Source organism: Mobula birostris, chromosome 5 (genome assembly GCF_030028105.1).
Source record: "Mobula birostris isolate sMobBir1 chromosome 5, sMobBir1.hap1, whole genome shotgun sequence".
In the NCBI taxonomy this organism is placed as follows: Eukaryota; Metazoa; Chordata; class Chondrichthyes; order Myliobatiformes; family Myliobatidae; genus Mobula; species Mobula birostris.
Window position 1 is genome coordinate 86,811,832 of NC_092374.1, and position 24,306 is coordinate 86,836,137.

Here is a 24,306-nt window from a genome sequence, read left to right on the forward strand (position 1 = left end):
GATTGCTTTGGATATTTCTCTTATGATCGCAAGACCCTGTTGGACATTGATAATGTAAGATGCCTTAGGCCTGTTTCCCTTGCTTGGTGACACGACAGGCAGTGGGGGAGCTGCCTGGCTTCAGTTGTAGTGAGTCCACCAGGCGAGGGCACCAAGCTGCAGTCCAGGAGAGGAGATGCTGGAGACAGAGTAGCATGGTGACGGTGCTTGACTGGGGGCAGGCCTCTCCTGTTGGTGCTGCCCTCCAATGACATGCTGGATTGTGTGCATTCGATCAATTTGCCTGACATATCGCTTATATATAGTTTTTTTTAACGTGACGGTGTTTTTCGGCTTGCTATTTTGAATGTGCTGTGTATGTTTTGCACCTTGGCCCCAGAAGAACACTGTTTCGACTGGCTGTATTCATGCATCATTGAATGATAATTAAATTTGAATTTGAATTATCCTCCACCCACATTTACATGTATTAGTAATTTCCTGTGGTGTGTTGGTACAACATGCAACAAAAAGCACCAACGTGTAACGACTATAAGGAATAAAGAATTATATAAAATATAAAATCAGAGGTTACAATAGAGATATGGAATAAAATGTGCATGAATACGTAAGTACTGCCATGTACTTACTATGTAAACAGCAATATTAAATGTGGCCTGATGTCTAGTTCTAGATTCTAAGGGGAAACTTCCACTCCATATTCACCCATCGAGACCTCTCAGGACTTTTGAGAGGGAGCTGCTCATTCGGGCAGGGGCTTGTACATTGAATGATGATCAACATGTGTCAGAGCATTATCTCCCCCCCACCCCCACACACACTATAAACCTGGTTAACTTGGAGCTACTGTGATTACTTCTACCAGGCCAGGTGTGGCAGCTGGGGGTTTGGGGACTTACCCGGTCCTCCTGCTCCGCCTGCAGCTCTCTGACCCGCTCCAGGACCCCAGCCCGAGCTCGTTCCAGGTTGGCCGTCAAGCCGGTGATCTTGATGACATCGGACTGTTGGTCTGGAGGGGGTACCGCGATATTCACCTGCAAAAGGCAGAGGCAGAAGGTGTTTGCTAGATCACTGAGTAAATTTAGAGTAACTGAGTCATGATCAGGGAGTCACAGAGCACTACCTTCAGGGGCCTGAAGACCCACACTCAGTGCTTTAGGAACACTTTATCCCGCAGGCTACCAGATTTCTGAATGATCCATGAACACTACTTCACCACTCTGCTTTTACACTAGTTATCTTTGTAACTTATAGTAATTTTTATGCCTTGCAAGGTACTGCTGCTGCACAGCAACAAACCTCATAACACGTCAGTAACAGTAAACCTGATTCCGATACAGCACAGAAGCAGGTTTATCGGCCCACCACAATGCCCACACCAAGCCCTCTTTGTCCATCCTATTATGCATACTTGGTTTATTCTGCCCTTGAGGCAAATGATTGTCTTTGAGCTTTTATTTTGAAATGAGCAGTTTCAGACCTGTATTAGGTCACTTCCTGTGCAGTCAGGAAGTAGGAAGTAGGAGAGCATTTTGATTGGCAAAAAGCCAGAGGTTTATGTTAGGAGTTAAAGCAGTTTCTACCCGTTGTTTACCCAGCAAAAGAAGATTTTGCTAAATAGAAGTTATTTTTGAGTTTATTAGACACTAACCCAGATGCTAATAGTTCAGATATATTAGTTAATTGTAGTATTTACTTGTCAGAATCTTATAATATTTAGCTGGAGGAAACTTAACTAAGTTCTTACTTATTTGTGTATATTTACTTGTGTAATTGTAAGAAGTGGTAATTGCACTGTACTTTGTTGCTTTTCAGTTTCACTCCTTATTCACCACGTCATGCCACCATCAAGTAGGCAATAAAACCAAGGAGCTAGGAGACTACATCCTGACTCTCGTGTCATCTTCGAATGGAGTTTGGCTTACTGTCTAGTTGATGTTACACACCTCAATGAGGGCAGTACCAAGATAGCATTCTCCAGTGCGTGTGCCCATAAGTGGTGCCTAAATACTGTTTACATATTGTGATTGTATCTGATCTGATAGGGGCATTTTCCACATGTCAACCATTTTCTTATCCCTCAGATCCCCTTTAGAACTCCTTCTTCCCACCTTAAACCCCTGTCCTCCGGTTTTAATATGGGTATTGGTTTATTATTGTCACAGATACAGCACTGTGCAAAAGTCTTAGGGTGCCTACGACTATTGCACAGTACTGTATTTATAAATGTGGAGTGGAGAGTGAGTTTCCAAATCTGGCAGGAGCCAAGTTTGTTGGGAATGGTGAGGGTGGAGTGCCATGGGAGGGGTGTGGGACAGGTGGCAGAGAAGGAGTCCCAAGGGCAGGGGGTGGTGCGGGTACAGACGCACCCGGCCCTGAGACACCAGGCAAGGTCATTTGATTCCAAATAAATGGTTTATTGATCATTAAAGAATGGCTCTCTAGTGCTTCCCGGCCCCTCTCTTCCCCCTTTTCCCAACCATGATTCCCCTCTCCCTGCCCCCTTCCCACTCTTAGTCCACAACAGAGACCCAGATCATCACTCATATGTCATGAAATTTGTTTTTTTGGGGGGTCAGCCGTACAGTGCAATACATAATCTTGCATCAAGATACAGTTAAAAGCTTGCCTTGCATACTGTTCATGCAGATCAAATCATTACACATTGGATTGAGGTAGAACAAGGTAAAACAACAATGGAATACAGAATAAAGTGCACAAATTACTGACAAAGTATAGTGCAGGAAAACAATAAGGTGTAAGATTATAACTAGGTAGATTGTGAGGCAAGGATCTATTTTATTGTACAAGAGGTCCATTCAGAGTCTGATAACAGTGGGATAGACACTGTCCTTGAGCCTGGTGGCTTGGGCTTTCAGGCTTGTGTATCTTTTGCCTGATGGGAGAGGGAAGAGACAATGTCCAGGGTAGGTGGGGTCTTTAATGAGGCAGTGAAAAGTGTAGACAAAGTCCATACTTCTATTGATCCAATCGTTGCCTCTCCTAATCTTATACCCTTCAGGTCACCCCTTAGCCTCCTTCACAACAGGGTAAACAAGACCAGAATGTCAAATCAATCCCCATCACTAAAGTTTCTACAGTCCAGGCAAGATCCTGGTGCTATTATACTGCCTTGCCCTGACAGTAGCATCCCCAAGTGGCCTGCGGACCATCCAACATAATTGATCTAAATAAAGCTATAGAGAGACACAACACAGAAACAGGCACTTTGGCCCACTGAGACTGTGCTGACCCATCAACCACCATTTACACTTCTGTAACCTTTCAACCCTCACCACCTGGGACATACCCTCTTCTCATTTCTACCTCAAAAAGGCAGCATCCATCATTAAGGACCCTCCCCATCTGGGACATACTCTCTTCTCATTACTATCATCAGGGAGGAGGTACAGGAGAATGAAATTGCACACTCAACAATTCAGGAACAGCGTCTTCCCCTCTGCCATCAGATTTCCGAACGGTCTACGAACCCATGAACACCAACACACTACTCCATTTTTTGCACAGTTTATTTTTACACCTTGCACCGTACTGCTATAAAAAAAAACCCAACAGATTTTACGACATATGCCAGTAATAATAAACCTGATTCTGATTCTGAGAAGAGATCAGATCTGGAATATAAATAGCTGCAGTGTGACCACAAGCCACTTGGTGGTGCTGCTGTGCAGGACGAGTCAATATAATGGCAAACTTTGTGAGAACCCAAACACAAGGGAATCTGCAGATGCTGGAATTTCAAGCAACACACACAAAAACGCAGCAGGTCAGGCAGCATCTATAGGAAGAGGTACAGTCAACGTATTGGGCCGACACCAAGGCATTCTTTGTGTGTAAACCTTGTGAGAAAATGCTATTCTGCCCATCAAACCCCATGCCAGTTGTCAGCAAAGCAATCCCTCTTTTCTATCTTGGCACCCCCGGAAATCATGTTCCCTCAGACAAACAGTTGTTTAAAATCCACTTTAGGGGATTTGTACATACATAACTGTACATACATAACTGGGCCTGCATTTGCTGCCCTTGGGAAGGTGGTAATGAGCTGCCTTCCTGAACTGCTGCTGCTGAATATGTTCAGACATATTCTGGAATTAGGGTATAGAGTAAACATTAACTTCAGTAACCAATCTTTAGACATGAATGTGGATTGAAGATTAAATTTAAAATGCAGCCCTGTTTCCTGGAGCTGTGGACAGCAGTTAATTGAAAAGCCAGTCAATGCTGATTAACATTCATGTCGGGTGTCTGGGGAGTGGATGTGAATGAGGAGGTGTGAAAGGTGTATGAAATTCAAAGGAAGCATTGTAGAGATATTGTAACTATAGAATTGTCCTTTGATCTTCAGCATATAAAAGATCATGCAATATCGCATCAAACAGGCCTCTTCCTCCGAAGGGTCTCAATTTGATGCCTGCTGCTCGTTATTGTTGAATAAAACACTTCTATATCCAATAGCTTAAGTGTCTCTCTGGTGACTTTGTTCACGTTTCGACACTGAGAGTGTAACGGATGAGACACTTCCAAGATAGGGAGCGAGTTCCAGGATTCAGAACTAGCAACAACAAGTGATTCTCTTGAACTTTTACAGGTTTGCTATAGATGGGTTGTATCTTGTAAACACGAGATTCTGCAGATGCTGGAAATCCAGAGCAACATGCACAAAATGCTGGAGGAACTCAGCAGGTCAGGCAGGATTTATGGAAATGAATAAACAGTCACTCTTTCAGGCTGAGACTCTTCAATAAGGAGTGGAAAGGAAGGGGGAAGATGCCAGAATAAAAAGGTCGGGAGAGGGGAAGAAGATCAAGCTAGAAGGTGATAGGGTGAAGGCAGATGGGTGGGGGAAGGGCGATGAAGCTGGGAGGCCATGGGTGGAAAGCCTGGAGTGGTAACTGCTCTGACCGGCTGAACTTGCAGAGAGTGGTAAGCATTGCTCAGTCCATCACAGGTCATCACTTCCTTCCATCCAGTCTAAATACACTGCTTTAAGTGTATTGGGTGCTAGGCCCCTCAACCCCTACCAATTTTTATCGATGCACCATAGAACATATTCAGTCTGGACAGATAATGGATTGGTATGACAACTGGTCTGCACATGACCGCAAGAAACTGTTGAGAGCTGTGGATGCAAATCAGCATATCACAGGGAACAACCTCCCCTCCATGGACTCTGTCTACAGGTCTCACCATCTCAGTAAAGCAGAGAGCATAATCAAAGACCCTCTACCCACTCTCCCTTCTCCCATCAGGGGAGATACAAAAGCCTGAAAGCACATACCAGCAGGCTCAAGGACAACTTTTACCTGTTTTAAGACTTACTATATATAGCTCACTTGCCCCTTAAGATGGACTCTTGACGTCACATAATTCAAAGTACATCTATTATCGATGTACGTATACATTACACAATCTTGAGATCCATCTCCTAACAGGCTGCCACAAAACAAAGAAACTCAAAAGAACCCATTAAAAAAAGACCCACGAGCACCCAACGTAGAGAGACAGGGATGTGCTGAGCTGTGTCCAAAACACGCTGTGGTTTCTTGTGGTTATGTGCAGAGCAGTTGCCATGATTTGATCTGTATGAAAAGTGTAAAGATAAGCTTTGCCCCCTACTTTGGTATATATATAAGTGACAATAATAATTGCTTTACTGGTTTCCAAGCTTGTGCATTCTGTACATACCTCGTATTCTTCCATCATTTTGCGAATGCCGCTGCCCTTCTGCCCGATGATGTATCGATGCAGGTCAAATGGAACTTCAAGATCCACAGTGACAGGGACCAGGGCCTGGGCAATACAAGAACTGCATCAGGTTCGGTCTAAAGGATTGTTCTTCACTGAATAAACACACACGCCATATTACTTTGATGTTCAGCAGATAAGCAGCGACATGAGACTGTTTCTCAAATTGAAACTACACCCAGGGTAAGGACAGAATGGGTCAGACATAGAGTGAAGCTCCCTCTACACTGTCCAATCACACTCTCCCAGGGTCAGACACAGAGAGAAGCTCCCTCTACACTCTCCCATCACACATTCCCAGGGTCAGACACAGAGTGAAGCTGCCCCTACACTGTCCCATCACACATTCCCGGGGTCAGACAAAGAATGAAGCTCCCCCTACACTGTCCCATCACACTCTCCCAGGGTCAGACACAGAGAGAAGCTCCCTCTACACTGTTCCATCACACACTCCCAGGGTCAGACACAGAGGGAAGCTCCCTCTACACTGTCCCATCGTGCACTCCCAGGGTCAGTCACAGAGTGAAGCTCCCTCTACACTGTCCCATCATGCACTCCCAGGGTCAGACACAGAGTGAAGCTCCCTCTACACTGTCCCATCACAAACTTCCAGGGTTAGATAAAGAGTGAAACTCCCTCTATACTGTCCTTTCACAATCTCAAAGCACAGAGTAGAGAGGTCTCTACATCCCATCACACAACTAGCAAGAGGAGCTTTCAGAGATGATCGTTCTTTACAGGAGTCTTCCTCAGCAATTTTGACAACTGATTTTTGTTGGCTCATGGTGTCCTGGACCTTGATGAGTCTGTATTCCATGTACACAAAGAAGGCAAGAGATTACAGACCCTCATTGAATATTTTAGGGGCCTACCCTCTAACTGGCACACTTTACCTCTAACGCTCCTGGTCTTTGGCAACTGTTATGGAAGGAAGATAGGTTTAGGAATCTCCTCATCAGTCTGCTCTGGGCCTTGCCGAGTAGGTCCTGTTTGAAAATGACCATGTTTTCCAACCTTGTGCTCTGCCTGGCCATCTTCCAAGGTTACGTCCCCAAGTGGGTGTCCCTGGGGAATGAGTACAGGGCAGCACAATAGCGTAACACTATTACAGTGCCAGCGACCCAGGTTCAATTCTACTGCTGTCTGTAAGGAGTTTGTACTTTTTCCCTGTGACCACTGGGTTCCCATCAGGTGCTCCGGTTTCCTCCCACATTCCAAACACATGCCCGTAGGACGAGTGAGTTGTTGGCATTGGAAGCGTGATGACACGGGCAGGCTGCCCCTCACCCACCACCCCCACGTTCATCCTCAGACTATGGTGGTTATTGACGCAAATTACGTGTTTCACTGCATGTTTTGATGTACATGTGAGAAATAAAACTAATCTTTAATCTTTATCTCTATTCGATCCTTACATGATGGTACCCCAGGAATCTCAGAATAGCCTTAAAGGTGACAGGACCCCAGCCAAAGACACCTTCAAACTCTCAAGCACCGGTGAGATACTGGAGCCAGGACAGTGGGCCCTTGGTTTCTTCAGCTATGACCTGGTCTGGCTGACAGTATGACCTACCAGCAATGCTTCACGAGCTGCCTCGCACTTTTCCTTCCGGCCCGAGATCACGATGACGTCGCACTTCCTGGGAGGGTGCTCCGTCTCCCGAAGGTCGGAGCTCAGGTCACCATTCTCCTGAGGATGCAGGTCTGGACCTGTTCAACAGATACCAGCACTGGTCAGACTGCCCCCATCACATTAGGCAGAGAGGGACTATCCCTGTCTCGGCAGCCTGTTCCCCTGTCTGATTATAGGTACTGCATAAGGTCAGTTTTATTTACATGTCTGAGGGCTCCTTAAGGTTGTTATAACCGGGGTGGTAATGGGATTAAGCTCCCACTACCTCTTAAGTACTCCCAATGGCATGTGCCTCAAGTAGCCTCTGACAACCAAGCCCAGCTCCTGGCCTTCACGTGTAGCTTAGCTACTAAGCCCGGTGTTTCCATTTCTACTGATAGGAGAAGGGGCAAAGGCGGGTTACTGGCACCTTAAAACCAGTCGCTTCGAGCAGATGGGGCTCGTCAGCCGTAGCTGGCAGCTCATCCAGGAGAAGGAAAACTCTGATCTCAAACCTTTGCTGCCTTGCAGCTATACCCACTCAAGGGAAAGGCTTCAGGAGTAAACCCCGAGAGAAAAGTCCAGAGCTGGAGTCCCTAAGGCAGTCCTATGTTTTGTTCAACGCTGACTGGCAAATCCTGATGTCAAACTGTATCGGTATCTACTGTTCCTTTGGGTTCATCAGCTGCGTGGAGGGGGGAGCTAGCTACATGAGCAGGAGTTTGCTCGCCATATCGTATGCCCAGGCTTGCTTATCTACACAGCTAGGACACAACATCCATTGATGACACTTGACTGACGGAAGCCTCACGTTTACATGCCTGTGCTCCATAAGCCCATCTCTAGGGCCAGAAACAACATGCCTCTCCCAGCATTCACAGCTCCCTGGTGCAGACCTGCTGAGTTCCTCCAGGTGGGTGGGTGTGGGTGCGGTGCGGGTGTGTGTTTTAATCTGGTTTCCACTGTTTTTTAATGATGCACCAAACAGCACTGAAGGAGGCCCTTTGGACACACCAACCATTCAATACCCATTTACACTGACCCTACAGTAATTCTGTTGTATTCTGTCAGATTCAATTCCTCACCTACACACTTGGGGAAAATGCACAACAAACAATTAACCCACCACCCTGCACATCTTTGGGAGGTAGGGGAAAACCCAAACAGTCACAGGGAGAACATGTAAGCTTGGGGTGTTCTGCCTACGGTGTCGGAGGCTGAGGCGAGACCTGTAGAAAAGGAACAGGCCATTTGGCCCAAATATTTTGCCAAACCAGTGAAGCAAATCAAAAACACGTAAACACTAACTCCTCCTACCTACCTACAGCATGTCCATATCCCTCCATCCTCCTCACATCCATGTACCTATCCAAACGTCTCTTAAAATCCTCCAATGTACTTACCTCTACCACCATACCAGAGAGAACATTCTTGGTATCCATCATTCTCTGAGTAAAAAACTTGCCCCTCACATCCCCTTTGAACCTCCCCCCTCTCACCTTCAGTGCATGGCCTCTGCTGTTAGACACTTCTACCCTGGAAAACAGATACTCTCTGCCAACTCATCGATGCCTTTCATAATCTTAGAAACCTCTGTCAGATCTCCCCTCAGTCTCTGCTGCTCCAGAGAAAACTAATTTGTTCAGCATCGCTGGGTCGAATGGCCCAAGTCTGCTCCTATATCTTATGGTCCAAACATCTAATACTACAGCATATGCATTTAAGGTGAGAGGGGTGTAGAAGCCATGAACTTATTCTGTCCTTTGGGGCCACGTACCTATTTTCTGTCTGCATTGTAGCTTGTGGCTCGTTTATTATGGTAATCTGTCATGTGGGTTGGGGCGCGGTGGAAGCAAATGAGTACAGTTACGTGTTCTCATTTTGTTAGTTGTCTAGTTTAATCTAGTGGAGCGTGAGTTATTGGTCATTTTTTTTTGTTGACTGTTAATTGTAACTTATTAGACAGTTTAAATACACTAACTTTGTTACGTTGCTAACCAGATTGCTAATTGGGACGTTATTAGAATGCTAATTTAAACTCTACACTACCAATTTCCGATTTAGCTTTTTTAAAATCGCTACAAGATCGTTCTTCTTTGCTGGTTTCCATGAGGACCATAAAGTATAGGAGCAGCATTAGGCTGTCTGCTCCACCGTTTCATCACGGTTGATCCATTTTCCCTCTCAGCCCCAATCTCCTGCCTCTTCTCCATATCCTTTCAAGCCCTGACAAATCAAGAATCTATCAACCTCTGCCTTAAATAACATAAAGACTGGGCCTCCACAGCTACCTGTGGCAATGAATTCCACAGATTCACCACTTTCTGGCTAAAGAAATTCCTTCTCATCTCTTTTCTAAATGGATGTCCCTCTATCCTGAGGCTGTGTCCTCTGGTCTTAAACTCCCCACCACAGGTAACTTCCTCTCCGCCATGGTTTCACAATAGGGGAAGGGAGGGGACATAGGGATAGGGGAAGGGAGGGACCCTCCCTTCCCCTATCCCCATGTCACTTTGCCCCTTCCCCCAGCTGCCTATCACCTCCCTCATGGTTCCACCTCCTTCTACTACCCATTGTGTTTTCCCCTATTCCTTCTTCACCCTTCCTGCCTATCACCTCCCTGCCTCCCCTCCCCCACCCCTTTATCTTTTCCCTTACTGGTTTTTCACCTGGCACCTACCAGCCTTCTCCTTCCCACCCTCCCTCCACCTTCTTTATAGGGCCTCTTCCCCTTCCCTCTTCAGTCCTGACGAAGGGTTCCGGCCCGAAACGTCGACTCATCGTTTCCACGGATGCTGCCCGACCTGCTGAGTTCCTCCAGTGTGTTGTGAGTGTTGCTTTGACCCCAGCATCTGCAGATTATTTTGTGTTTATGATGGACCAAAGGGCCTGTTTTTATGCTATCTTATGTTCTTCACCATGCTCTCTCCAAACCTCCACTGATCAAGACAACCCACAGTCAACACAATCTCCACTAATCAGGCCTGGTTTTCATTTAACTACACACTCTCCCATCTCCAAAACTAGACCTGTCCCCAGTTAGGTCCAACCTTCCCCTGAACTACACCCACCTCTCCCAATCAAAATCAGCACCAGGTTTAATATCACCTGCATATGTCGTGAAGTTTGTTGTCTTTGCGGCAGCAGTACAATACAATTTATAATGACACAGAGAAAAAAACTGTGAATTACAGTAAATGTAAGAACATAAAAAATAGGAGCAGGAGTAGGCCATCCGGCCCATCGAGCCTGCCCCGCCATTCACTAAGATCATGGCTGATCTGTCTATAAACTCAGCTCCATCTACCTGCCTTTTCCCCATAACCCTTAATTCCCCTATGTAAAAATCTATCTAACAGTATCTTAAATATATTTAGTGAAGAAGCCTCACTGCTTCCCTGGGCAAAGAATTCCACAGATTCACCACACTCTGGGAAAAACAATTTCTCCTCATCTCCGTCCTAAATCTTCTCCCCTGAATTTTGAGGCAATGTCCCCTAGTTCTAGTCTCACCTACCAATGGAAACTTTTCTACTTCTACCTTATCTATTCCTTTTGAAAGTTCGTATGTTTCTATAAGATCCCCTCTCATTCTTCTGAATTCCAGAGGGTACAGTCCCAGGCAACTCAATCTCTCCTGATAGGTTAACCCCTTTATCTCTGGAATCAACCTGGTGAACCTCCTCTGCACTGTCTCCAAAGCCAGTATATCATTCCTCAAGTATGAGACCAGAACTGCACACAGTAACCTCACCAGTACCCTTTATAGTTGTAGCATGACCTCAATCCCCCTAGCAATGAAGGCCAACATTCCATTTGCCTTCTTAATAACCTGCTGTACCTGCAAGCCAATTTATTGCAATTCATGAACAAGCACTCCCAAGTCCCTCTGCACAACAGCATGCTGCAATCTTTCACCATTTAAATAATAATCTGCTCTTCTATTATTCCTTCCAAAGTGGATGATCTCACTTTTACCAACGTTGTATTCCACCTGCAAGACCTTGGCCCACTCACTTAACCGATCTATATCCCTCTGCAGATTCTCCACATCCTCTGTACAATTTGCTTTTCCACTTAGTTTAGTGTCATCAGCAAATATAAATATTAAAACAGTAGTACAAAATAAAAAGAAATAAACAAAGTAGTGAGGTGGTGTTCATGGGTTCAATGTCCATTCAGAAATCGGATGGCAGAGGGGATGAAGCTGTTCCTGAATCATTGAGTGTGTGTCTTCTGGCTTCTGTACCTCCTCCCTGATGGTAGCAATGGGAAAAGGGCATGTCCTGGGTGATGGGGGTCCTTAATGAGAATGCCCATGATGAAGCTAAGTTTACAACTCTCTGCAGCTTATTTGATCCTGTGCAGTAGCACCCCAACATACCAGACAATGATGCAGCCAGTCAGAATGCTCTCCACACTACCTCTGTAGAAATTTGCCAGTGTTTTTGGTGACAAACCAAATCTTCTCAAACTCCTAATGAAATATTGCTGCTGTCGTACCTTCTTTGTAGCTGCATCAATATGTTGGGTCCAGGTTAGATCCTCAGAGATATTGACACCTACGAACTTGAAATTGCTCACTCTCTCCACTTCTGATCTCTCTATGAGGACTGGTGTGTGTTCCCTTGTCAGCAACCTTCCACAGCACTGGAAGTAGGAGGATGAGGGTGCATCCACAGAGGTGCATAAAAACACAAGGGGCAAGAACAGGGTGAATGCACACAGTTTTTTTCCCCAGGGTTAAGGGAATCACAAACAGGAGGGCATAGGTTTAAAGTGAGAAAGCACAAATTTTAAAAGAATTTGAGGTGTCAATGTTTTCCACCAAAGGGTGGTCAATATGGACAGAGCTGCCAGAGGAAGTGGTTGAGGCAGGTACTTTAACAACATTTAGAAGGTACTTGGACAGGTTGGGTGAGACTAGAACTAGAGGTCCTGAGATAAGGGTGAAAGGTGAAATGTTTAAGCGGAACATGAGGAAGATCTTCTTCAATCAGATGGTGGTGAGAGTGTTAAATGAGCTGCCATCAAAAGTGTTAGATACGAGTTCAATTTTAACACAAGAGTATTTGGATAGGTACATGGATGGGAGGGATATGGAGGGCTACGGTCTGGGTGCAGGTCAATGGAATGAGGTGAATTAATGGTTCAACACAGACTAGATGGGCTGAAGGGCCTGGTTCTGTACTGTACCCATCTACGACTCCATGGGAAAGGTTTAAAAGGGCCAATGCAGGCAAATAGGACTGTCCAAGATGGGAATCTTGGTCAGCAGGAACCAGTTGGGCCAAAGGGCTAGTTTCCATGCTGTGTGACACTGACTCTAACTCTCTACGGTTCAGATCTCTCTTTGGAGGCTCTGGAACCAAACTCCTTCACTCCATGGGGCAGAACCTCTCAAGTGACCTCTCCCCCCCCTTTACCCTATATCATAACACTATCCTCTCCACTTGGTCTCACCCCAGAGTAGACAGATATGAGACTACTGTTTGATGGCTTGTACTTTTACCAGGAAGACAATCCCGCTTACTGCTTTAAAGGGTTTATATAAGACTCTGGGTCCCCATATGTTGTAATTATAGGAGTCAAGCAGCTAAACAAATATCAGCCCATGTAAATGAGGCCGATCGCTTTATTAACATGTTGAAACCACCCTCAGTGGAGTGCTGAGTCCCCTGCTGAGAAGCTATTTATAGGGAGCTTTCAACCTTTCAGTCACGGGCAATTAGGTTTTCAACACAGGGAAAAGCACCAACTCACCAGTGTGAAACTGCAGCATCGACCAGCTGTTTGTATGTTGTCCAGGCCTGACATTGTAACACAGTCAAGGGTGCCTGAACAGGGGGTCCTTGCTTGGCTGCAGAGAGCAGCACTGAAGCACAGCAGGTAGTGCTGCAACCTCACAGCTGGGGATTCACAGACTGTGCATACCAAGTGCATTTAGCAGAGAAAGAGGCTATTCGGCCCAATGCATATGTGCTTGTGTTTGTTTTCCACATGGCTACGTGTCGACTTGGAACATAGAACATTATAACACTGCACAGTCCCTTCGGCCCACAACGTTGTGCCTACCTTTTAACCCAACCCTTATCAAACTAACCCTTCCTTCCCACAGAGCCCTCCATTTTTTTTTACCATTCATGTTGCCGATCTAAGAGTCTCAGGAATTCATTACCACGGACGGCTGTGGAGGCCAAGTCATTGAGTATATTTAAGGAAGAGGGTGACTGGTTCTTGATTAGTCAGGGCATCAAAGGTTACAGGGAGAAGGTAGAGGAATGGGGTTGAGATGGATAATAAATCAGCCATGGCGGAGCAGCCTTGATGGACCGAATGACCTAATTCTGCACCCATGTCTTATGGTCTCCTAAATGTCCCTAATGTATCTGCCTTTACTACTACCCTGGCAGGGTTTTCCAAACACCTAGCGCTCTCTGTGTAAAAAAAATTACCCCCCCCACCTTATGTTCTTCTAATATATTTATTTATTGACACACAACGTGGAATAGGGTTTTCCAGCCCTTCGAGCCCAGCAATCCCCCAATTTAATATCGCAGGACAATTTACAATGACCTACCAACATACATCTTTGGACTGTGGGAGGAAACCTGAGCACCCGGAGGAAATCCATACAGTCACATGGAGAACGTACAAACTCCTTACAGACAGCACCGGGAATTGAGCCCTAAAGCATTGTACTGGCCGTTATGCTACTGTGCCACCTCGTATGTCCCCTTCTACTTTCTCGCCCTGGGGAAAAGTCTTTGGCTGTCCTCTCGATCTTTGCCTCTTATCATCTTGTACACCTCTATCAAGTCACCAAAGGGGAAGTTAGGAGGACACACACCAATCCTCACTTTGGGGTCTGCAGTGGACAGGGTCAAGAAAGGGTAAGCAGTTCCAAATTCTTGGGCATCAACATCTCACAGGATTTATCCTGACGTAATCATGAAGAAGGGACACTCGTGCCTCTGCTTTGTTAAGAGTTTAAGGAGCCAAAGGATCTGGCACATTTCTACAGGTGTATAATGGTGAGCATTCTGACTGGATGCATCCCCACCTGGTATGAAGGCTCCACTGCACAGGATCGCAAGAGGCTGCAGAGGGTTGTAAATTCAGGCAGCTCCATCATGGGCGCTACCTTCCACACCATCAAGGACATCTTCAAAAGACTGCATCTATCATTAAGGACCCCAGCCATCCAAGGCATGCTCTCTTCCTGTTACTACCATCAGGAAGGAAGTGAAAACCCACACTCAGCACAAAGGAACAGCTTTTTCTCCTCTGCCATCTGATTTCTGAATAATCCTGCTATTCCTCTTTCGCACTATTTAATTTTATTATAATTTATTATGCCCACACTGCAGCTGCAAAATAACACGTTTCACGACTTTTTTCAGTGGTGATAAAACTGATCCTGGTCCATTCTTCCACTCCTGTTTTCTCAGCACAGATCCCCATCACATCCCAGCCACCATGCCACACTTCCCCTTCCTCCTTCATTTCTTTTCCGAGCTCCCCACTCGGCTCCTGAGCCCAGGCCTTGTCCCAGCTTCAACCCTGCCAGATCTTCACCACTGCCTCCTTTCCCCAACCTCCCCCTCTCCAATGCTGAGTGTTCCGTGTGCACGGAGCAAAAATGTCAATGGAGTAGCATGATTAAACATTTTTACTGAGTCAGTTTAGTACTGCCACACGCTGGACAACCTGCAGTGAGCGTCCTCTGCTGAGGAAGCCATCGTCCCAGCAGATGAACCAATGGACGCTTTATCAAGGGAAGAGAAGATTCCCAGTCCACTGACCTGACATCAGCTAACCAGCAAGGCACAGAGTTAGAAGCTATGCAGCCCCCCCACCTTTGGCAGCCCACGAAGGTGGCTGGTACCAAGCTGGTGCTGGAGAAGAGTCTGTGTGGCCTATTGCTGACGTCAGCTCGCTGTGCCTGCATTGTAGGCCTCTGCGTTCGCTTGGTGTCTCTCTCTTTTGATCATGTTGAAGGATGTTACCGAGGTTTTACGTTTATGGATTGGACTGTGGACTTTTTCCAGTCTTATGATTTTTATATTTTGTTTCTGTCCATTCTTTCTTGTTTTTTTAGTGCGGGTGGAGGGGGTTGGGGTGTTTTTTTTGTGTGTGGGGGTGGGTTTGATGTTTCTCTTTGAACAACTTCCATGGTTTTACCTTGTTTGGCAGCTATCTGGAGAAGACGAATCCCAGAGTTGTATACGGCATACATACTTGGATAATTAATGAACCTTTGAGACAATTCATAACTTTTCTGTTTACCTCATTTATTTCCTTCCTCTGTGATCCCCATCTACAGGGGAGAGGTTTGAACTGTATCAGATCAACTGCGGCCAATTGGGCCTCCTACATGTGGAGGGCTCTCTCTGGGTTTTTGAGTGTGCATGTTTTCTCGTCTTGTTGGGTCTGGTTTGTAGCTCCCGCACAGTGAATTGCACAGCATGTACCGTGGCTAACATGCCGCAGAAAAATGTCAAATCAGAACACTCTGTTGTCACCCTTGCTCCATGCATATCTAACACTGCCAGTCTTTACTATGAGTTTCACGGGAGAAAGACATTTCATTACATCCTGATGTGCACAACAAGAAACTGAATCTGAACATCAATTGCCTCAATTTCCTCCACACCCCTCGCCTCCTCTAATCCCCCCCACTGAACGCTCAGCACTCTGTTCACTTTGTTCCAATCCCAACCCAGAGGGAGATGCTGCTTAACACATGGTGGAACGATCAGTATTTTTAAAAATTGTTTTTAAATTTATAAAAAACAACAAAAAATATTGTCACAGTAGTATAGTGGTTAGCGTAACGCTATCACAACGCCTGTGGTAACATTGGGGTATTTCTATTTGTTTATTGATTGGTTGATGGATTGATTGACTGACTGACTGACAGTGTTGATATGGCCCTTCCGGCCCTCTGAGCCGTGCCCCTACCAATCCCCTAATTTAATCCTAGTCTAATCACGGCACAATTTACAATGATCAATTAATCTACCAACTGGTATGTCTTTGCGATGTGGGAAGAAACCAGTCACGGGGAGAACGTACAAACACCTCACAGGCAGCAGCGGGAAATGAACCCGGGTTGCTGGTACTGCAAAGCGTTGTACTAACCACTACACCATCGTTTCCTCTGGGTGCTCCGGTTTACTCCTACAGTCCAAAGACATATGAGTTAGAACTTGAGTAAGTTGTGGGCATGCTATGTTGGCACCGGAAGCACAATCCTCACTGATTTGATTCGATGCAAATGATACATTTTCGCCGAAGGCTTTCATGTGCAAGTGACAAATAAAACTGATTTTTATTTTTACCTCTCTCCAGCAGACTGTTGGTTGATCTAAAATAACCAATGAGTTGAGTCAAGGTTCATGGAGACACAACTAGATGATGGAATCCCAGCGGGTCAGGCAGCATCTGTTGAGTTGATGTTTGGGATCGAGACCCTTCATCTGGCCTTGACTCAAACGTTCACCGTCCATTCCTCTCCACATGTGCCGCCTGACCTGCTGAGTTCCTCCGGTGATTGTTGTGTTGCTCTGGGACGTGAATCATGCTGATGTTTTCCAGGCTACTGAGGCCGCAGGACAGCATTCACCCCATCGGAAACATACCTTGGTTATCATCTCGCTCAGGGAATTTGATCAGCACGTCGCAGTCCCTCGTGATCTGTTGCACCTTGGAGCCCTTCAGGCCCATGACTGCTCGGTGGAATCGCTGTGGGATCACACACTCCAGGGTCACCTGTGCCTCCTGTGAAGACATGGTCAAAGAAAAAACAGAAATCAGAACGAGTACAGGGCGATTATGAGGGGCTACATTCCAAGGAAATGTCTTACATCGATTTTCCATAATGTTAAGCCTCAGTATCTGTGCGTAAGGTGGGATGGCAGAGTGGAGATACGTCTCTACCAAAGGAGGTGTAAGCTGCTCCTTCCCTCCGTTAGCCCGCAGCGCACCCTTGGGCAAGGCTCCCTAGGGTGGTTATAGCCGGAGGGGAGGGAATGGTGGTAATGGGGATAAGTTCCTCCTACCTATGAAATGCTCCCAGTGGTGTGCATCTCAAATAGCCTCTGACAACCACTTAGCTACTAAGCCTGGAGGAACCATTTTTACTGACAGGAGAAAGGGAAAAGGTGGTTTACTCATCTCCTTCCACCTTAGGCCACAAACTTATCAATCACCTCTGATGAGTTATTAACTTCAAACTTTCTGCATAATCACTCAAAGAGTTGAACTGCATGTAATGAGAGCTGTATAACTCATCGCCTTCTACCTTAGGCCACAAACTTATCAATCACCCCTGCTGTGAACACTTTCTGGAGGTCCAAGATCCATATGCTCCACGACCGCTGGACTGAGTGTGTAAATGTAAGAGGGCACTATATTGAAAAATAAAAGTGCTAGGTTTTCTAAAACTGACACCTTCTACCACAGGCCACGAACTTATCAATCACCCCTCGTAGAAGCGGAATTAGGCCATTTGGGACCATCGAGTCTGCTCTGCCATGTGATCATGGCTGATCCATTTCCACCTCAGCCCCAATCCCCCGCCTTCTCCAAGTATCCCTTCATGCCTTGACTAATCAAGAATCTATCAACATCTGCCTTAAATATACTCAATGATTTGGCCTCCTCAGCTACCTGTGACAACAAATTCCACTGATTTACTATTCTGTGGCTAACAAAATTTTCTCCCTTTTCCAATAGATATCACATTCTTGAACCAGCCTGCACAACCCTAACCTTACCTCAGCACCGGAACACCAGGGACCAACTCTTGCACTGCCACTGTCTCATCTGTGATTGTATTTTTTTTAACTAATGACTAATGTTGTTTTGCAGTATTGTGTAATGTATGCATAATTTATATGTACCATATTCTACAGTGTGTGTTGTCTGTTTTTATGTGCCTGTGATGCTGCTACAAGCAAGTTTTGCATGATACATGTACCTCATCCTACTCATGCAATAAACAACCACACCCATACTCCGTATCTGTATACACACTAGTCCTCACTGAGGGGTTAGCAGTGGAGAGTGAGCAGCTTCAAGCTCCTGGGTGTCAACATCTAAGGATCTGTCCTGGGACCAACCCATTGATGCAATCATGAAAAAGGCATGCCAACGGCCCTACTTTGTTAGAGGATTGAGATTTTTGTCACCAAAGACGCTTGTAAATTTCTAGAGATACTCAGTTTTTTCATTGGCTGCATTATTACCTGATATAGATGGGATGGCAGAGTGGCGATATGTCTCTACCAAAGGAGGTGTCAGACACTCCTTCCCTCTGCTAGCCTTCAGTTCACCCTTGGGCAAGATGTAACACCTGCTTAGAACCCCCCCCATCTCCTTCACCACCCCCCCCACCCGGATCAGGGTCACGTGAAGCCAGGGGAGCAGGTGATGGATGGTCATATGAGCAGCTGGTGGATATCACAAGATCCAGTGATGCCAAGCAGCCAATCTCGAAGATATTGGTAATGACTGGGGTCACCCATCTCGTAAAGACATTGCCCAGAAGAAGGCAATGGCAAACCACTACTGTAGAAAAATTTGCCAAGAACAATTATGATCATGGAAAGACCATGATCGCCCATGTCGTACGATACGGCACATAATGATGATGAAGATGATGATGATAGAGCCTCCAATACACAGTATTACAAGAGGCTGTAGAGGGCTCCATCACTGGCACAACTCTCCCTCCCATCGAGGACATCTTCAAGAGGCAGTACCTCAAGAAGTTAGCACCTTTAAAAGGCAACATCCACCGTAAAAGACCCTCACCATTTGGAACATGCCTTCTTCTCAGTACTCCCATTAGGAAGGAGGCGCAGAAGAATAAAATGCACACTCATCAGTTCAGAAAGAACTTCTTGCCCACCCGCCATCAGATTCCTGAATGGCTCATCAACACTACCTCATTTTTCCTTTAATCTTGTACTATTTAATTTGCCGTGGAGAGCATTCTAATTGGCCGCATCACCGTCTGGCATGGGTTGGGGGGGGGGCACTGCACTGGATCGAAATGAGCTGCAGAGGGTTGTAAACTTAGTCAGCTCCGTCAAGGGCACTAGCCTCTCCAGCATCCAGGACTTCAAGGATCCCCATCACCCAGGACATGCTCTCTTCTCATTGCTACCATCAAGGAGGAGATACAGAAGCCTAAAGGCACACACTCAACAATTCGGGAACAACTTCTTCTCCTCTGCCATCTGATTTCTGAATGGACATTGAACTTATGAACATTACCTCACTACATTTTTGCACTAATTATTGAACCTGACTTTTTAATACATATCTTACAGTGATTCACAGTTTTATTATTTTTATTGCAATGTATTGCTGCTGCATAACAACAAATTTCATGACATAAGCCGGTGATATTAAACCTGATTTTGATTTTTATAATTTTACACTGTACTGCTGCTTCAAAACAGCAAATTCCATATCGTATATGAGTGATAATAAAACTGAGCCTGTTGTCTCAAATATTTTGGATGGTAATTCGTGAATTTCCATATGAGGTCTCAGTCCATGGGATCTCACTGTGCACAGTGGTGACTATGACACAAGATAAACGAATGGGTGGGTGGTTGTGAGCGGTGGTACAGGCTTTGCAACATGCTTACCAGGTCCCCAATGATCTCCTGTATCCGGCGTTTGGCTGCTTCCACGCAATCCTTCGCCCCCTTCAGCATCACCCTGTCACTCTGCACCCCAGTACGGGGAAAGCTGACAGTCACACCCCCGTACTCCTCGGCGATCTCCCGCAGCACCTGGCCCCGGCGTGCCACAAAGTGCCGGTGATACTTGGGGTCCACGATCATCAGGTCTTCAATGACGTTATCCTGCAGGGTGCGAAGGCGGGGGAGAGAAGGATGATCGAGGTATGAGCTCATCTAGTGTGTGTGCCCGATATTTGTGATACCTTCTCTTTCTATAAACCCCAACATCCAATTTCTGCCTCCCCGCCCCCTTCACCCGTCACTGACCCTGTTCAGTCCAAGTTCAAGCTCAGTTTATGGTCATTCAACCGTACACATGTACATCACCAAATGAAACAATTTTCCTCCGGACCAAGGTGCATAACACAGTCCATATAACTCACACACATAACACATAAAGTAATAAAGTAAATTAACAAGTAGTAAAATATATTGCGGAAGTTTTCTGCTTCAGACCTGAGACCCACCTTCGATAGTAAAACGCTGGAAAAACTCAGCAAGTCGGAGAGCATCAGTAGAGGGAACTGGACTGTCATTTGCACAACTTAAGTGCAGTACGAGATTAAATGTCAGGGTGCTGGGGCTGGAGGAGAGGGTCAGGCTGGTTCAACTCACTGCTCTGCAAGGTTTACTTGTCTCTGCTCTGAACTGTGGCCTGCAACTAACAGGCTCTTGAATCGGCTGCAGTAATGACTGGCTTTGTGGCTGCGGACTCACTTTCGAGAACTTCAATCTTTAGTTTGCTTTTGTTGATTGCACGATTTGTTTTTTTTCCCTGCACATTGGGGTGTTTGACAGTCTTCTTTTAAAACAGGTTCTATTAGGTTTCTTTGTTTTGTGGCTGCCAGTAAGGAGATGAATTTCAAAGTTCTATAAAGTATATATTGACAGTAAATGTACTTTGAACTTTTGAACTTTGATACTGATTCATCCATGGAGGGAAATAAACAGTCGACTTTTCAGACCGAGTCGTCCTGATGAAGGGTCTTGGCCCGTTTGTTCGTCTCCACGGATGATGCCTGACCTGCTGAGTTCCTCAAGCATTGTATGTGTGTTGCTCCTTCCTATTTCTGTTAACTAGATTCCATGTAATATCATGCACCTCAATTATGTCTCCACTTAGCCTCCTCTGATCTAAAAGAAAAAAAAATCAAGCTTAAAGGAGACACAAAAGAGACTGCAGATGTTGAAAATCGGAGTAAATATGCTAGAGGAACTCAACAGGTCAGGAAGCAACTGTGGGTGAAATATACAGTCCAGAACCAACACCAGGACCAGTCCAGATGAGGGTTTCAACCCAAATTTCACTGCCCATTTCCCTCCATAGATGCTGCCTGCCCTGCTGAGTTCCTCCAGCATTTTGTGTGTCAATTCAAATTTCTCATAGCTATTATTTTCTAGCCCAGGCAGTGGCTTTGTATGGTGAGAGTCCTTTATGTTGGATGTTGCCTTTTGAAGGTACTATATTGTTGAGGCACTGCCTCTTGAAGATGTCCTTATAACAGGGAGGGTTATAGCAGCAACAGAGCCCTCTACAGTTTCTTATAGTACTGTGCACTGGAGGCTTCATCACCATCATTATGTGCCATGTTGTATGACGCAGGCGATCATGGTCTTTGACTATGGTTGTTCTTGGCAAATGTTCCTAGAGAAGTGGCCATTGTCTTCTTCTGGGGAGTGTCTTTACAAGATGGGTGACCCCAGCAATTATCAATATTGTTCAGAGAATTGTCTGCCTGGTGACAGTGGTCACATAACCAGGATTTGTGATATGCACCAGCTGCTCATACGACCATCCACCACCTGATCCCGTGACTAAGCAATTGCCATACCTTGCCTAAGGGTAACCTGCAGGTTAGCTGAGCGAAGGAGCATCTTACACCTCCTTTGTGTTACTTACTACCTGTTATGCCATTGGCATTTAGGGCAGCAATGAAGGTCCTCCATCTCTGGTGGTGTTCAGGGCTTCCTTCCTCGTGTCGATAGCTCAGTTTTCACTACTGAGAGTCATGCAAGTCCCAGGTGGAGACTCAGGAATACCGTTGCACTCAGATGTAGAAAGATTCTTCAATGCTGTTTCCGGAACAGTTTTGTTTTACTAGCCCTGAGCTGAAATCCCAAACGTGGAGGACTGGTGGACCACTCTGGCCTCTATCCTTTGACCTATTTGGCATGGGTGACCCTACTCAGAAACAAAGCATAAAACCTTGACTCCAGCCAGCATAGCTCTCTGGATCATTGAGGCTTCAAGTCCCTAAACCCTATGACAAGGTTGTGGTCCTCCGGGAGGCTTACACCTCCTTTGGTAGAGACATATCTTCAATCTGCTACTCGGAGGAAAAGGTACAGGAGCCTGAAGACCCACATTCAATAATTCAGAAACAGTTTGTTCCCCTCTGCAATCAGATTACTAAATGGTCCACGAACGCTACCTCATTATTCCTTTACTTTTTGCACTATTTGTAATTTATGGTAATTTTATGCTTATGCCAGGCACTTGTTAGAGGTGGTGGACTGCAGAAATTGTTATTGGAAGGGATGATAGAAGGAAAGAGAGAAAGAGGAAGGCAGCGAACCACTTGGTACGATAAAGTGAGGCAATGGACTGGGTTGAGTTATGCTGAGGCCAGAAAAAGAGCGCAAGATCAAAGAAGATGGAGGTGCATAGCCACCAACCCTGGATTCGGGACGGCACCCACTGACTGACTAACTAATACTTTTGCTTGGTACTGCTGCAAAACAACAAATTTCATGACAGGCAAGTCAGCAATAATAAACCTGAATCTGATACAAGATCTTTCTTGTAACATAGTGGAGAGAGGGGGTGAGAGGATGAGGGTACTCACCAAGTTCTTGATGAGAATCTCCAGCTCTTTGTGTGCCTGCTTAATGGCTTCCTCTTTGCCGACAATGGTGATCAGCTCCTGGTCCCTGTCATCGGCTGCTGGGAAGATGATCCTGGCCCCAGTACGGTCGCGCACTTTGCGGATGTTTCCCCCGCCGCGGCCGATGAGGAACTTGTGGTACTCTGGTTTGGCGTGCAACTCCACGGTGCAGTTGTTGATTTGCTGTAGTGTTGGGGGGGGGGGGATGGGGAGAAGGGAATCTGTGAACAGAACTGGAGGTCATAGCTTAAGGGTGAAGGGTGAAATATTTAAGGGGAACCTGAGGGGGAACTTCTTCATTCAGAGGGTGGTGCAAGTGTGGAACTAGGTGCCAGTGGAAATGGTGGATGCAGATTCGATTGCGACAAGTTTGGAGAAGTACATGAATGGTAGTGATGTGGAGGGCTATGGTCTAGGTGCATTGCAATAGGACTACGCAGAATAACATGCACAAAATGCCGGAGGAATTCTTCAAATCCGAATTCCCATTCCAACATGTCGTTCCATGGCTTCCTCTTGTGCCAAGATGAGTCCATCCTCAGGATGGAGGAGCAACACCTTATATTTCGTCTGGGTATCCTCCAAACATGATGGCATGAATATCTATTTCTCCTTCTGGTAAACAAATCCTCCCTCCTTCCTCTACTCCCCACTCTGACCTTTTAACTCCCCTCCTTCTCACTGTGGTCCACTCTCCTCACCTATCAGATTCCCTCTTCTCTAGTTCTTGATCTTTCCCATCCACCTGGCTTTACCTATCACCCTCCAGTTATCCCCCTTCCCCTCTCCCCACCTTTTTATTCTGGCATCTTCCCCCTTTCTTCTCAGTCCTGAAGAAGGGTCTTGGTCCAAATCGTTGACAATCTATTCATTTCCATAGATGCCGCCTGGCCTGTTGAGTTCCTCCAGCGTTTTGTGTGAGTTACTGTGGATTTCCAGAATCTGTAGACTTTCTCATGTTTATGATAGCAGAATAACAGTGTAGCATGGACTAGATGGGCCGAAGTGACTGCTTCAGTGCTGTACATCCTTGGGTATGTTGGTTGTCAATGCAAACAACCCATTTCACTGTATGTTTTGATGTGCATGTGATAAATATCTGAATCTGAATAGTGCTCTATGACTCTACTAATGTCGAAGCTCCCCTCTGCAACCTCCCCACTAAGTACAGGACAGTGCAGGGGTAACACACACAAAATGCTGGAGGAACTCAATCAGCAGGTCAGGTGGCATCTATGGAAAAGAGTAAGCAGTCGACATTTTGGGCCGAGACCCTTCACCA

General features: G+C 45.9%; 1 protein-coding gene across 5 annotated transcripts in view; it reads right to left on the reverse strand.

Moving 5' to 3' along the window:
* Positions 1-24,306, reverse strand: part of LOC140197842 (vigilin-like) — a 269,622-nt gene that overhangs the window by 18,037 nt on the left and 227,279 nt on the right. For all 5 annotated transcript variants that reach the window (XM_072258336.1, XM_072258334.1, XM_072258337.1 and 2 more), the window contains 6 exons: positions 22,986-23,207; positions 20,044-20,262; positions 17,023-17,161; positions 7,340-7,476; positions 5,707-5,811; positions 900-1,034 (listed from right to left, as the gene is read on the reverse strand). In XM_072258336.1, coding sequence (XP_072114437.1) covers positions 900-1,034; positions 5,707-5,811; positions 7,340-7,476; positions 17,023-17,161; positions 20,044-20,262; positions 22,986-23,207 — 957 coding nt within the window. The remainder of the gene's footprint in view (positions 1-899; positions 1,035-5,706; positions 5,812-7,339; positions 7,477-17,022; positions 17,162-20,043; positions 20,263-22,985; positions 23,208-24,306) is intronic.